This window comes from Argiope bruennichi, chromosome 9 (genome assembly GCF_947563725.1).
Source record: "Argiope bruennichi chromosome 9, qqArgBrue1.1, whole genome shotgun sequence".
Classification (NCBI taxonomy): Eukaryota; Metazoa; Arthropoda; class Arachnida; order Araneae; family Araneidae; genus Argiope; species Argiope bruennichi.
The window spans coordinates 30069342-30082463 of NC_079159.1; the positions used below are offsets into that span (position 1 = coordinate 30069342).

General features: G+C 30.4%; 1 protein-coding gene across 1 annotated transcript in view; it reads right to left on the bottom strand.

Annotated features, from left to right (window-relative positions):
- Positions 1-351: 351 nt before the first annotated feature.
- Positions 352-13122, bottom strand: part of LOC129984913 (alpha-1,3-mannosyl-glycoprotein 4-beta-N-acetylglucosaminyltransferase C-like) — a 36295-nt gene continuing 23524 nt past the window's right edge. The window contains exons 4-5 of the mRNA XM_056094863.1: positions 2184-2352; positions 352-571 (exon numbers count right to left, since the gene is read on the bottom strand). Of these exons, the coding sequence (XP_055950838.1) occupies positions 352-571; positions 2184-2352 (389 nt within the window). The remainder of the gene's footprint in view (positions 572-2183; positions 2353-13122) is intronic.

Below are 13122 nucleotides of genomic sequence, written 5' to 3' on the forward strand. Positions count from 1 at the left end.
TTTCGAACATTCTTATCAGAAGTCTAAGCACATTAACGCAATAGCAGTTTTTATATGGCTTTCTTTATTAGTATATGCAATAATATTTTTATTTATATGTTGGAAATCGCATCCTGATTCTTATATCTTTTGGACATTAGGTTTTAAGTCTGGCAATGAATTAATATCTTTAATCATTGTATTTTTTTCAATTTTGTTGTATTTTCTCCCATTCGTAATATTTCCTTGCTTCATAAACTGGATGATCTGTGCATTATATTACAACTGTAGAGTGTTGCTCTTGAGATACGAAGAAAAACTCCGACACTTAAAAAATGGCGCCATTTCAATCAATTTTATAGCATCATATTCTCATATTGTCAAATGTATTGCTGATATAAATGATGTAGCTTTAGGGCCAGTTTTTATTTGCACTGTAATACTCTTCTTACAATTGCTGACAGATCTGACATGGATTTTACTCGATCCCAGCGATGCATTTTCTTCAACACAAATTTGTGAAACTGTGTACACTGGAGTTGTATCAATGTTATCAGCATTATCTACTCCCATATTTGCTTCAGAAGTAACTCTTAAAATGAGGAGAATTAAAATGGAAATTCAGAAATTATACGAAAAAGAATTATGTAAGTCTTACGTGGATTGCCAAACCTTGAGAACATTTCAAATAGTTTTGAAAAAGAAGCAAATAGAAATGACTGCATGCTATGTCTTTTATTTTAGCAGAGGATATATTCTGTCTTTATTGGGTGCGTTTTTCACTTACGGCTTATTGTTTATCAACATTAAAAATTAAATTCATTGCTAAGGTAATCACAGGTAATATAACAAAGAGAAACATAAATACTGTTGCACAGAATGTCTACTCAAAACGTAGTAGCTTGAGTGATACGGTTTCTGTCCACTAGTGGCTAAGATGGTAAGGGTCAGGATTTCGTGACGGGATGGTTCCAAAATTCTTTACCAACATTAAAAATTACAGATAATATAACATATAGAATCATTTTTGTAATAGCAGTACTATTATACAGATTGTCCACTCTAATCATAGCCTAGAGGTTAAGGTGGTAAGGTCTCGAATGTTTCCAGACCCCAAATCCAATTCCAACGAATAACTAATGCGTGAGCGAATTTGTGGTATTTTAATCTTTTGAGACCAAATATCCTCCGGTTAGTATAGTACCGAAGTTTTGAGAACAATCTCTGATTCAAATGTCGTCGTCATCAACATCTGACTAAGTCGGAAATTGCTCTAGAATTCATTATTTACGAAGCCCGTTTGAAGGAATCCCTCAAATTTCTTTAAAATGAGAAGCAATTGTTGTTGTGACTTATAGCATTTTACAACCCCTCTAGCTACTTCATGCGTCACATTCGTTTGCACAACCCCTTTTTACAGAGGGGCACATTCATGCACCTCACAGATAGAAAACAGAACAACCATGCCCGAACCGGGACTCGAACCCGGGACGCCCAGATCACGGGAAGACCCACTACCCCTATGCCAGGACGCCAGCTGGAAGTAATTGTGATCAAACTAAACTGTGAGAAATCGGCATAACTAGGTAACCAATATCCATCAGCATCCAGCACCTTCTGCCAACGTGTTTCCAGTTCTGCGACCCCTTTGTGGTAACTCGGAGGGTTTGGACGCAAAGAAGTTTGTGAGTGCTTGACGTAAATCTACTTTAATGGTGAAGGATTCCACGAAAATGATTGTCCAGAACGGGGAAGAGGTGGTATTCTGATGGCACTACATTAGGTGAATTAGGAGGATGGGACAAAGTCTCCCAACCAAACCGCTATATGGTTTTCCTGGCCACCCGCGGAACATGCGGCATTGTCATGCAAGAAGAGTACACCATTTCAATTCATCGTTTGTTTCTTCTACATCAATGCCTGTTGTGCACGTTCCAATTGCTGCGAGTACAGGACCGCAGTGACCGTCTGGACTCTTGGTAACAGCTCATAGTGAATCACTTGACTTTTAGATCACCAGACACAAAGCATAATCTTGCATAGCTGCACAGATGGTTTTGTGCTATGAGGGACCTTATCCAGGGGTAACAACCACTGTTTGTAATGTTTGGGAGTATCTTATAGAACCCACTTTTCGTCATTCCTAAGCACTCAGACTCGACTGAATATGGATACGGTAAGGTGGCGAGAAAGCAACGACATACAGGCTCCACTTGTTTTTTTTGTCGATTTCCAACAGCATGTGCGGAACCCACTTGCTCGGCTTGTACGTCTTACCTAAGCGGTGCAGATGAATTCTCATTGCTTCATCAGAAACATTGCACTGTTTTCCACACGTCAGACTATTATCTTCCTCAATAGCCGCCTGCAGGGCTACATTATCCAAAGCTTGTGATCATCTATTGCGAGGATCAACATAAAGATTCAACACAGTCCAACACGACCTGAATTTTTTAAATCAATGCATTGCAGTATGTCCATTCATAGCAGTATCTCCAAACTCTTGACATATTCGGCTAGTTATGCAGTTGCCGATAACATTACTTTGAAGTCGTAAAGAAAACAACACCGAACGAGCTCCTTGGGTATTTTCATTTGTCTTCGCTACTGTACGAATTACGAATGATTAAATTGTGTGGTGAACCTGCTTTTATCATGACTGATATTCCTACTTTCGACGACAGATTTTTAAATCACTTGATACTCTAGTTTTCTTACCTATTATCACTTATTTCATTTGCAAAGCAAGAAAGGCAAGAACTTTATTGGTTACCTTGTACTTCTAATTACAGCAACACTGTAAACGACATGAATAATTATATTTTATATTAATTTAATATAGTGTTGAGAAATTACATTTTTTTATTACAGTTACCCATATTTGACACATTAATATTTTAAACAGAAATCTCTTTTTTGCGATAATAATTAGCCAAATCAAAAAGTTTAGAACATCTTTGTTTCAAATGATTTTAGGCTGTCTTAGGGAATTGCCTTCAATGGCTGCCTTAATCCGCTATTTAACTTATAAGGTTTCCTAGAAACGATTGTTGATTGGTCAATAATAATCAAAACTTTGTAACTTGATTAGTTTTCGTTGCGGAAGAATGGGATTTTCTTTTTCTCAAATGTAAGTGTATCAAAAAAATTTTATTTATTGTAACTGACTAACCAAAAAACTATATTAAAATTCAGATTTTGAAATTTTTTCGCCTTGTATTTTTTTTTATTTTTTTTTTTTTATTCAGACAGTATAAAATAAATTGCTTTGCGCCACTTACAGCATTTTTCCAACTGGAATTATTAGAATTAGTTATCCTATCTCTATAGGTTTATAAATTAGCTATTGGACAACGATTAGAGTGGACTTTCTGTATAATTTGATGAATATAACTATCAATGTAAGAGTGCGGACCATCTAGTTTGTAACTGCTCGTTGTCGCATGCTGTGTTGAGAAGTAACGTGCTCCTCTCTCTTGCAAAATACACAAGAAATACATACATATTATATGCTGTATAATTAATGTTAGCAGATTACACATTCTGTCTCGGAACATCGGATTAGAAGAAACTATGCATTCGAAAATCGAATTGTCACATTGTATTTGATGTGTGCTTTTAATGTGCTTTCCTTTCATGTTGTATATACATTGTTAATGACCGTTCTTCAATATTTGCTGGTATTTCTGTGATCGCAAAGCAAGTTTTTTTTTTCAACTGACTTAATTTGACATTAAATATTAATAAAGTGTTTGAAATATTTTAAAACTTTAATGTTTATGTTTGAAAGTCCACTTTTATTATATTAATTTTTAAGGGCAGATGGTATTATTGAGAAGATATTCATGTAGTTTTTCTAAATGAACAATGAAAACATCAAAAAAATATTTGACTAAATAAGATTTCTTTAGTATGTTACAAAAATATTTTAAAGATTTTAAACTTAAGGATAAATGCCTATAAAAATATGATAATTGTATTCTAAGGCAAAGTTGAAAAACTTACGAAAGAACAAGTATTATAATATAAAAAAATTACACACTTTTGTAACTTTATACTTTGTAGAGTATAACTTTATACTTTATACTCTACAACTTAAAAAGTATCATTCCAAAATTATAATTCAAAATTAATTCAATTTTAAATTAATTTGCTCGCATTTATAACAATAAGAACTGTAATGCTGGAAGAAAATGAGGATTTCAAAGACTGAAACAATACGTTTCGATTACTAATATTCAAAATATTGGTGTGTGTGTGTGTGTGTGTGTGTGTTTTCATCACAAGTGAGTTCATCAAAATCAAATAATTTTTGAAAACCGTTTTTAATTAAACAGAAATATTTTCATGCTGAATAAATGTCGTTGAAATTCATTTCCTTAAATTGCTGACAAAATTTTGAAATTTGACATCTGTTTCTAATTTTGATATTTTGAAAAAATATTTGAAATTTTATGTTGTTCCAATAAGTGATATTTTTTTTCTCGTAAATATATTAAATTAAAATTTATGTGTAAAAATTCTTACTTTTGCTTTCCTTTTAATAAATACTAGCCGCCTTTGGCGACCAGCCGGTTCACCAATATTAATGCTCTCTAAAATGTTCAATTAATACATTATGTAACTTGTTCTCATAATAGGTTTTTTTTCCAGCTAAATATTTTTAAGCTTCAAATTTTGATAGTCATATCATTCATTATACTATTACGTAGACCTTAAGCCATTTTGTTCATTGGACTATGCATCTCTCTAATTTTCTATTAGCACCCGTAACATTCAATTTTAAATTAAAATGGAAATGATAAAACTGCAATTAATATAAAAACGTTTTTTTTTTTTTTTTAACGAACTCACGCATGTCATTTTGTTTAAAAAAAATAAGAACTGAAAGCAGAGTCGCATTCGGCATTGAAGTCTTATGTGCACTGCAGAATAATTTTCATAATTTATAATCAATTATTCTCAATCATAATTTATAATATCTTCACGGATTCAATGAAAAATTCAGTTTTTATTTTTATTTTTAAAAGGATGTAAATGCTGTCAATAGTAATATTAGGCAAAAGAAAAAAAAATACTGATGGATGTTTTTAAATTTTATCAATTTTTTTAAGAAAGGAGGTGAACTGAAATCTGCCCCTTCTTCATCAGTTTCTAAACTATTCCTTAAATACCATGTTCAAATCTTCATTGCAAAATGTGTGTTCAACACATTTTTGAAATTGAAATATCTATACATTTTTGAAATTGAAATATCTATACATTTTTGAAATTGAAATATCTATACATTTTTGAAATTGAAAGGCAGTTCGTGCAGTTTTTCTGGAAACTTCAAAAAACGGTATAAATCCAAAAGTGTCTATATACTTTTGATCATATAGTGTAAATACTTCCTTAACAAGAAATTAAGGAAGAAAAAGCTTCAATGACATTTTATTGATGTTTTTTCAACAACAAAAGTGTCAAAAATAATTGCGTCAATAGTCTTTAATAATAGTAAATGCTGCTGAAAGAATTTCCAATAAAAAGATTTTTTTTGAGAAATAAATCAAAACATCTTTATCGATAAATAAATTGGCTTTATTACTACTATGGAGACTGGAGTATATTAAAAAGACTCATTTATTTTATGTGCTTTTAATGGAATTTTATTTTAAAAAAATCTATTTAACCAACACAATGTTATTGATAAATAAATCGACTTTATTGTATTATGGAAGCCAAATTATAGGAGGATAACTCATCCATTTAAAGTGAACTCTAATGGAACAATTTCATTAAAAAAATCTATTTAACTAATTTGAATCTATAAACATGCAAGTTCATTTTAAATCATTCAAATAATGCAACAAGATTAGATACCTAAAATAATGACTTTTTTTTTTTTTAAAGAGAATATCCTTTAAATCAGCTAATGGAATAAAGAACTGATTTACGTGAGTTGCTAAAAAATTTTTGCTTGTTATATTACATATCATAAACAAGCATTTTTATTTTTACTGTATTGCTTGAAAATACTTTCTGAACCTTTGATACATCAAAAGAATGAAAATCTTATCTTTTGTCTCATTTATAGTGTTGTTGTTTCTTATAGCACTTTGACAAGCCCACTGTTACGAAGACAACGATTTAAGCCGATAAGGGGTGCGTCTCTTGTTTTAGAAGCACCAACTAGAGCCAAGAGTACGACTTTGCCACTCATGAATCACTCATTCGCTTGCACAACTACTTTTTACAGGAGGGCACATTCACACATTTCACAGATGAAGAAAAACCATGCCCGAACCGGGACTCGAATCCAGGACGCCAATCATTTATAGTAATATATGTTGATAAAGTTTTTCTCTAAGTTCCATCTCGAAAATTTGACCTTAAAATGGAACAATTTATTCCAGCTAAAGTAAGAATAAAACTTTTTCTTAAAAATCATAGTTTTATATGGAAAACACTCGAGGTGTTTGGATTTCACGTACAAAGCACATCAACAAAAAGTTCGAAAATTACATTTCGGAAACTTGCAAGAAGATTTTGTATGGCACTAGCTGCAGTATGCCTCTTTTATAATATATTGATAATATGCAAATTCTTGTTTAATGAGCCAAAATTTCTTAAAGCATTTTTCTGTCTAATTGGATGTAATATTTTATCCCTCTTTCTTTGGATTGTCATGTACAAAAGCAAAGAACATCTGTATGACATATCACAGAAATTGAATTTAGCCAGCATTAAAATTAGTGATCAGACGTTGCAGACATCTGGCCTGTTTGTTGGTATTATAATTGTAATATGGATATCTCTACCATTGTATGCCTTAATTTTGGTGTTTTCCTCTTGGATATTTGACCCAGACTATTATTTAATATGGACTTATGGCTTCAGATTAAAAGAGGAATTTTTGCAGATGATAGCAATATGTTTATCAGTTTTTTTGTATATGTTACCAGCGATTATATTTCCGTGTTGTATTAATATTTTACTATGTAAAATATATCACGAATGTAAATGTTTGCTCGTTCAGTATGAAAAGAAACTTACAAGCTTTAAAAACAACAACGTACCTTTGAATTATGTAATATCTTATTTACATGTAGCCCAAATCATTAATGATGCTAATGATATTGTTTCACTACCAGCTTTTCTTTGTTGTATTTTCTTTTTCCTGCAGTTAATGTCTAACTTGACTTGGTTTCTGCTCATGACCAAGTTTAAAGTGACCTTTCCATATAAATGTGAGCTAATATACATGACAACGATGTCTACTTTATCGGCTTTGACGTTACCAATTATCGCTGCAGATATCACTCTAAAAATGCAAAAGATCAAAGTCGAATTTGAAAGATTATATGAAAAGGAATTAGCTCACTTTGGTGTTAAATCTCAATCTTTAAGAATATTACAAACCATCTTGGAAAAAGAGGACATAGAAATGACTGCTTTTCAAGTATTGAACTTCAACAGAGGGTATGTGCTATCTTTATTTGGCGCTTTATTCACATATGGTTTGTTATTTATTTCCTTAGAGAAATGAGATGAATTACGTATTAAAGGATGTTTTTATCTGCAATAGTTTGTCTATTAAACATAAAATTATCTTAAAGAAGCAAATTAAATTTTTCTTACAAATGGAATTTATTAAATATGTAAGTATATTGAAATTATAATGAATGACATGTATTCCGAAGAAAAGAGGAACAATATATTTTAACAATTTAATATATTTATGATTTTTAAAGGACTTCCTGTTCAAACAAGCATTGTGATATTATTTTCCCATTAAATATTCAAGCGTCTATTTTTATTCTGTATTTAAAGTATCGTATACTCCCGTATCCGGCCTAATGCAGTGGAAGAACATGCCGGATAACAATAAAACCGGATAAGCCAGAGTTCTAGGAACTCATTTCTTTGACCGCCAATACCAGAAGACAAAGTTTTATACTAAACTCACAGTTATAATACATATTTTCTCACTTCTTATTGAGTACTAAGCCCTCCATTTATCTCAAGCCACGTAGAATGTCAACGCGACCGCGGCCTGGTGAAACATAGAAGCAGTTGCCGGTAACATATCGAGTTAAAACAGAAGGCTCTGTACTGGTAGTTTATTTATATTTATATACTTCATTGTAAGAATTTATTAGAGAAAAGTTAAAGGATATAAACTGTTCTCATTTTGGCATGAATTCTATACACTTCACTGTGGTATACTTAAAAAAACATTAAGCATACCCCGAGAACAATTTACGAATCCTGCACGCACTGTGCAGTTGTAATCAGGAACAGCGGTAACAATTGAGGTCCTTTGCACACTGATGAAACAATGAGCAAAGAGCAGAACGCAATTTGTATGTTGCATACGACATGTAATAAAATCGTAACAGACGCCACTTCCAATGCATTGGCAATGTTGCCAATGCAATGCCTTACTTTCCTCAATTAATTACGATAAAGAAGAATAGGCCGGATAGTGCGGAAGCCGAAGAATCGAAAACCGGATACTTATGAATGTACTGTAATATGATTGATTTGATTTTGTAAAAGACTTATTAGATTTTGTTGCAAATAATCATTCATCACTGGTGGCCAAATTGAAACGCAAGAAACGCAAACAACAAATGATTTTCCACCTGTCAACTCTAAAGTAGTTTCTCACAGAGTTTGCGCCATAAAAGAAAAATATAGCAAACTCTTTAAGGGCTCACTTTCTCTCCGAGAGTTATAGGCTAAGGAAATTTCTTCAGAAAACCACATTGCAATTTTTTTCCAACCGCCACTTTCTTTGCACAGCTTAATAGCACCACTCATAATGACAATGAACTCGGTCACGGACATGATGAAAATTAAATTCAGTGTTTGGAAATACATTATTCTACCATCGAATATTATACTTAGTATTAGAAAGAATGTATTGATATAACCAGGAATAAACTAATCCACGAAAATCCAACTTCAACTATTTCAGTGCAATTCGCAATTCGCTTGAAGTCTGTTAAGTAATCTTGAACACTGAATACGTCATTAAATTTACTGGTTATAAGCTTCTGTAATGATCGACAATAACTAAGAACCCGCATCACTTAAACTGGAAAAAATTTCGTTTCCATTGTCAACATATTAGATATGTAAGTGAAGGCAAAGGATATACTAGGGGCATAAACATAGAGTCTAAAAACCATAATTTGAAATGTGGGCGAAAAAGTCATCCATTTTCATCCTAAGTTCAGGAATATAATCCCTGTATGGAGTTTCAGATGAAAATATAGCTATGAATGGAATTACGGTGGAAATGTTGAAGACAGTACAAACGTCAATGCCTCGAGTAGTTGTTTTTCTTTTGGATAAAGAGAGTAAATATTATGAATGATTTTAGAAATTTCTTTTCTTCTTGAAACCTCCATGATGAATGCAGATATTCCATAAACATTGAAGGTTTTCTGAAAAGTCGTAGGAATGGAGACGTTTAAAGTGTGATAAATATTCTAGCAAGGAAATATACAATTAATTTAATCCTTTAAAATGCCATTTACTTATAGTATTCATGGTATATTAAAATATTTTAAGGACTGAAATTGGCTTAAGAAAAGTGATTCATTAGCTTATTACATAAATTTTATTTGATTTATTAATTTGAATAATTAATAACTAAATAACAAATCAAGACACATCATTTTGTGTGAGATAAGAAACTACAGCATCTAGGACTTGGCTTTACTGAAAAATTTGTGTGAACTTACGCCAACTTAGATAACTTCATTCAAAGTTTGATGATTTGTTGGTAAGCATATAAAATAGATAAATTTGGTGGTAAGCATATTAGAAATAGTTGATGAAACTGCAAGCAATAGTGAAGATTTTACCGCGGCAATATACATCTTTTTTTAGAGAAACTTACATGCAAATTAGGAAAATAAACCGATAACAAACTCAAATGCATAAATATAATTTAAGCTTCTGGAATTTGTTGAACATATTTTCTTCTTTTTTATTCTCACTTTAATTGTTTCTAAACCATTACTTATGGAGAAATTTGGGCATTTCATTTGCTGTGGTTTCCAAAGAAGCGATGCTATTGTTATAATACTTGGCCGCGGAGAATATGGGTTTATTAATACACAAATTAATCTCAATAATTCTTTCCCCAAAAGCTATAAGTAATATTTTTTTACACAATTTTTTATGTCCGAGTTAAACTTATGTTTCCTGATATACTGTAATTTTTAACAATTTTCCAGCTTATAGCTAAATGGCAGACGACATTTATGATCTCCAAGAATAGGATGAGTAGAATATAAACAGAATATTCTAGAATAGTGATAAAATATATTTATAATTAAATTGGGCTAGGAACAAATATAATTATTATTTCAAGTTATATATTACCTAATGCAATTGCATAATTTTTCTATGTGGAATTACAATAGTATTAACCGTTAATCTATTTACGGCTATTATCATATAAATTCATCCAATAAATCCATCCATCCACGTAATTGTTAATTACGTAATCAAAAATTAATCACCCTTTAATAGATTTCGGTATTATTTCAATGACCATAATTGATTGAGATTTTAATGATTTTAATTACATTAATAATCTAATTGTGAGTAGTTTGTTTGGCAGAGTTAATTAATATAAATATGTTGCAGAAAAGTTTATTTTTAAATAAATATTTAATTTTGAAAATGCAACATTAGCATATTTTCTGTATTGTTTTACAAAAAACGATTATATTTTAAATTATGTATATTGTAGAAGATCTTCGATTACGTAATTGTGTTCATATCACATTGATTTTCTTTTTAGATGAATAAATTTTTGTTTGACAGAGTGTTATGATCGGAAATTCGGTTCACACAGCGATAGTTTTGTTACAGGAAAAATGCATTTATTACATTCTTCGTGTATTGAGCATATATGTATGTTCCTTGTCATTTGTTTTATTTTTTACATAGAATTGCTATCGTTTATACAAACAAACACTTTTAGCCTGTTTAACTAGAAAGTGTTACTTTTCTTTCTGGTTTACATCGATAATATCATTGAGTGTAATGTATTACATATCATACACCTGTATTATAAAATGTATAATGTAGTCACCATATACATGTAAATACCTGAAAGTATTTTTTCCAACATTTCTTAAATTTCTGTTGAATCTCGGTAATTCATGTTAGTTTATATTCAAATTATCAACGAAAGATCAATATAAAAGGGAGATAATCCAGAAATATGTAAATTTTTAAGTGTATATGAATTAAAAAAAAATTAACTTGAACAAATAAAACTGGAGCGCTTACATTGTCTGTACACTATAGAAATCCGAAATCAATAAATGAATTTTTTTCAGATTTTGTCCATAATTACAATTAATATTAAAATTTAAGAAAAGGTTCTGCAATAATTATTTTTTTTTAAATTTTTGCATTTTGTTTATTTTGAAAACTGAATTTAATGTACACAGAACATGGGGAAGAGAGGTTTATAGACAAGCTTATTTTATGTTATTGATATTGAAAAATGTCTTTTCCTTTTGAAATTGTTTTGAAGCTTCATATTATTTTAAAACTGATTCAAAGATTGTTCAAAGTTCCGCTTTCATACTTCATGCAGTAAAAACATTTTAAGTTGCTACTTACAGTAAATTAAATATTATATTATTCTTTTATCAATAACTAAATAATAATAAAATATGAAAGCTATATGATAACTAATACTAATAAAATACGAAAAAATAGCTTTTGCGGTTATTGAAAATCGTTTGGGACAATTTGTAATTTTCCGAGAAGTTCTCGGAAAATTACAAATTCTCCCAAACGATTTTCAATAACCGCAAAAGCTATTTTTTCGTATTTTATTAGTATCTTTGGCATAACATATTTTCTCATTTCAGTTCAAGATAATAGAAAGATTTTGTGTGCCATGCTTTATACAAAAAGAATTTTCTCAATTAAAAACTTTGATGTGCTATGGATTTAAACATTGATATTTGAAATAGTTATTATGTTTCAAATATTAGTTAAAATATGGAAGTGTAAAAAGTTTTCAAGGAAGGATTTGAAACAATAAATACATAGTTACTTTTTAATTAGTAAAATGTATGAAAACTACTTCATTCAGAGTAATGCCGGCCATATCAGCTAATCAATAATAAAAAACCAAGATTAATGTAAAATGTAATACATTATAATATAGAGATGAAAAAGGTGACAGTTTTATTTTTCTCTGTGAGTATCATGTATTTTATCATCTTTAAAGAGATAAATATTCATTTTAAAGATTCGAATTCGATTAAAGGTTTGGGTATTTATGATCTTCATATTAAATGTAGATGTTTAGTTTTAAAAAAATTTAGTTCATAATGAGAAATATACTTGTTTAAGAAAATTGCGTTTCCATCGTTTTAACTAAAAAAAATATTTATTTTAATCATTTGTCAAATCACATTCAGCATACGAAATACCACACAGAAAAAGAATAAACACAAGCGAAGCTGGAGAATTTAAAAACCCACTATGTTACAATCACAGTGAAACTGAAATTTGAGTAGAAATAACCATATTGCAGTTATCAATGAAAAATTTGTAAAATGAAAATCATGCAGTCAAACAAACCGTTAATGAATTAAAAATGAGTTTTTCAATTTTGCTGTTGCCAATCCGTTACAAGTGTAATCCAATTTATTAATATAATTAATAGATGATATCAAACCAATTAATTCAAATTCTTTCGATATGTCCATTTTTTTTTCTTAGTCAAATCTTTCCTTAATTCCACCATTTTAACCTTTTAAGTAAATATTAAAAGATCAAAACTATTAATTATAATGGTATAAAGGAAAGCAAGTTTAAATTATCATAGAAAAATATTCAATAAACTTCAAGGTCTGCGGTAGTTTTTGCTTCTGGAGGATCATATATTAAATTTCTGATTCCTCAAAAGATCTGATTTGTATGTAACCTGTTGTATGTTAAATGAAGTAATAAAAGTCATGTCTTCGATGCATGACGCTTGTCACCTCTTTGGCCGCACTAATGTAGGTCACAACTGGAGAGGTTCGATAATGATGACGGACCTTTTTTGTATTTTAAAGATTTTATTGTTTCTCCGCTTTCGGGTGTTGGATTGAGCCTTGCCTTTCGGCG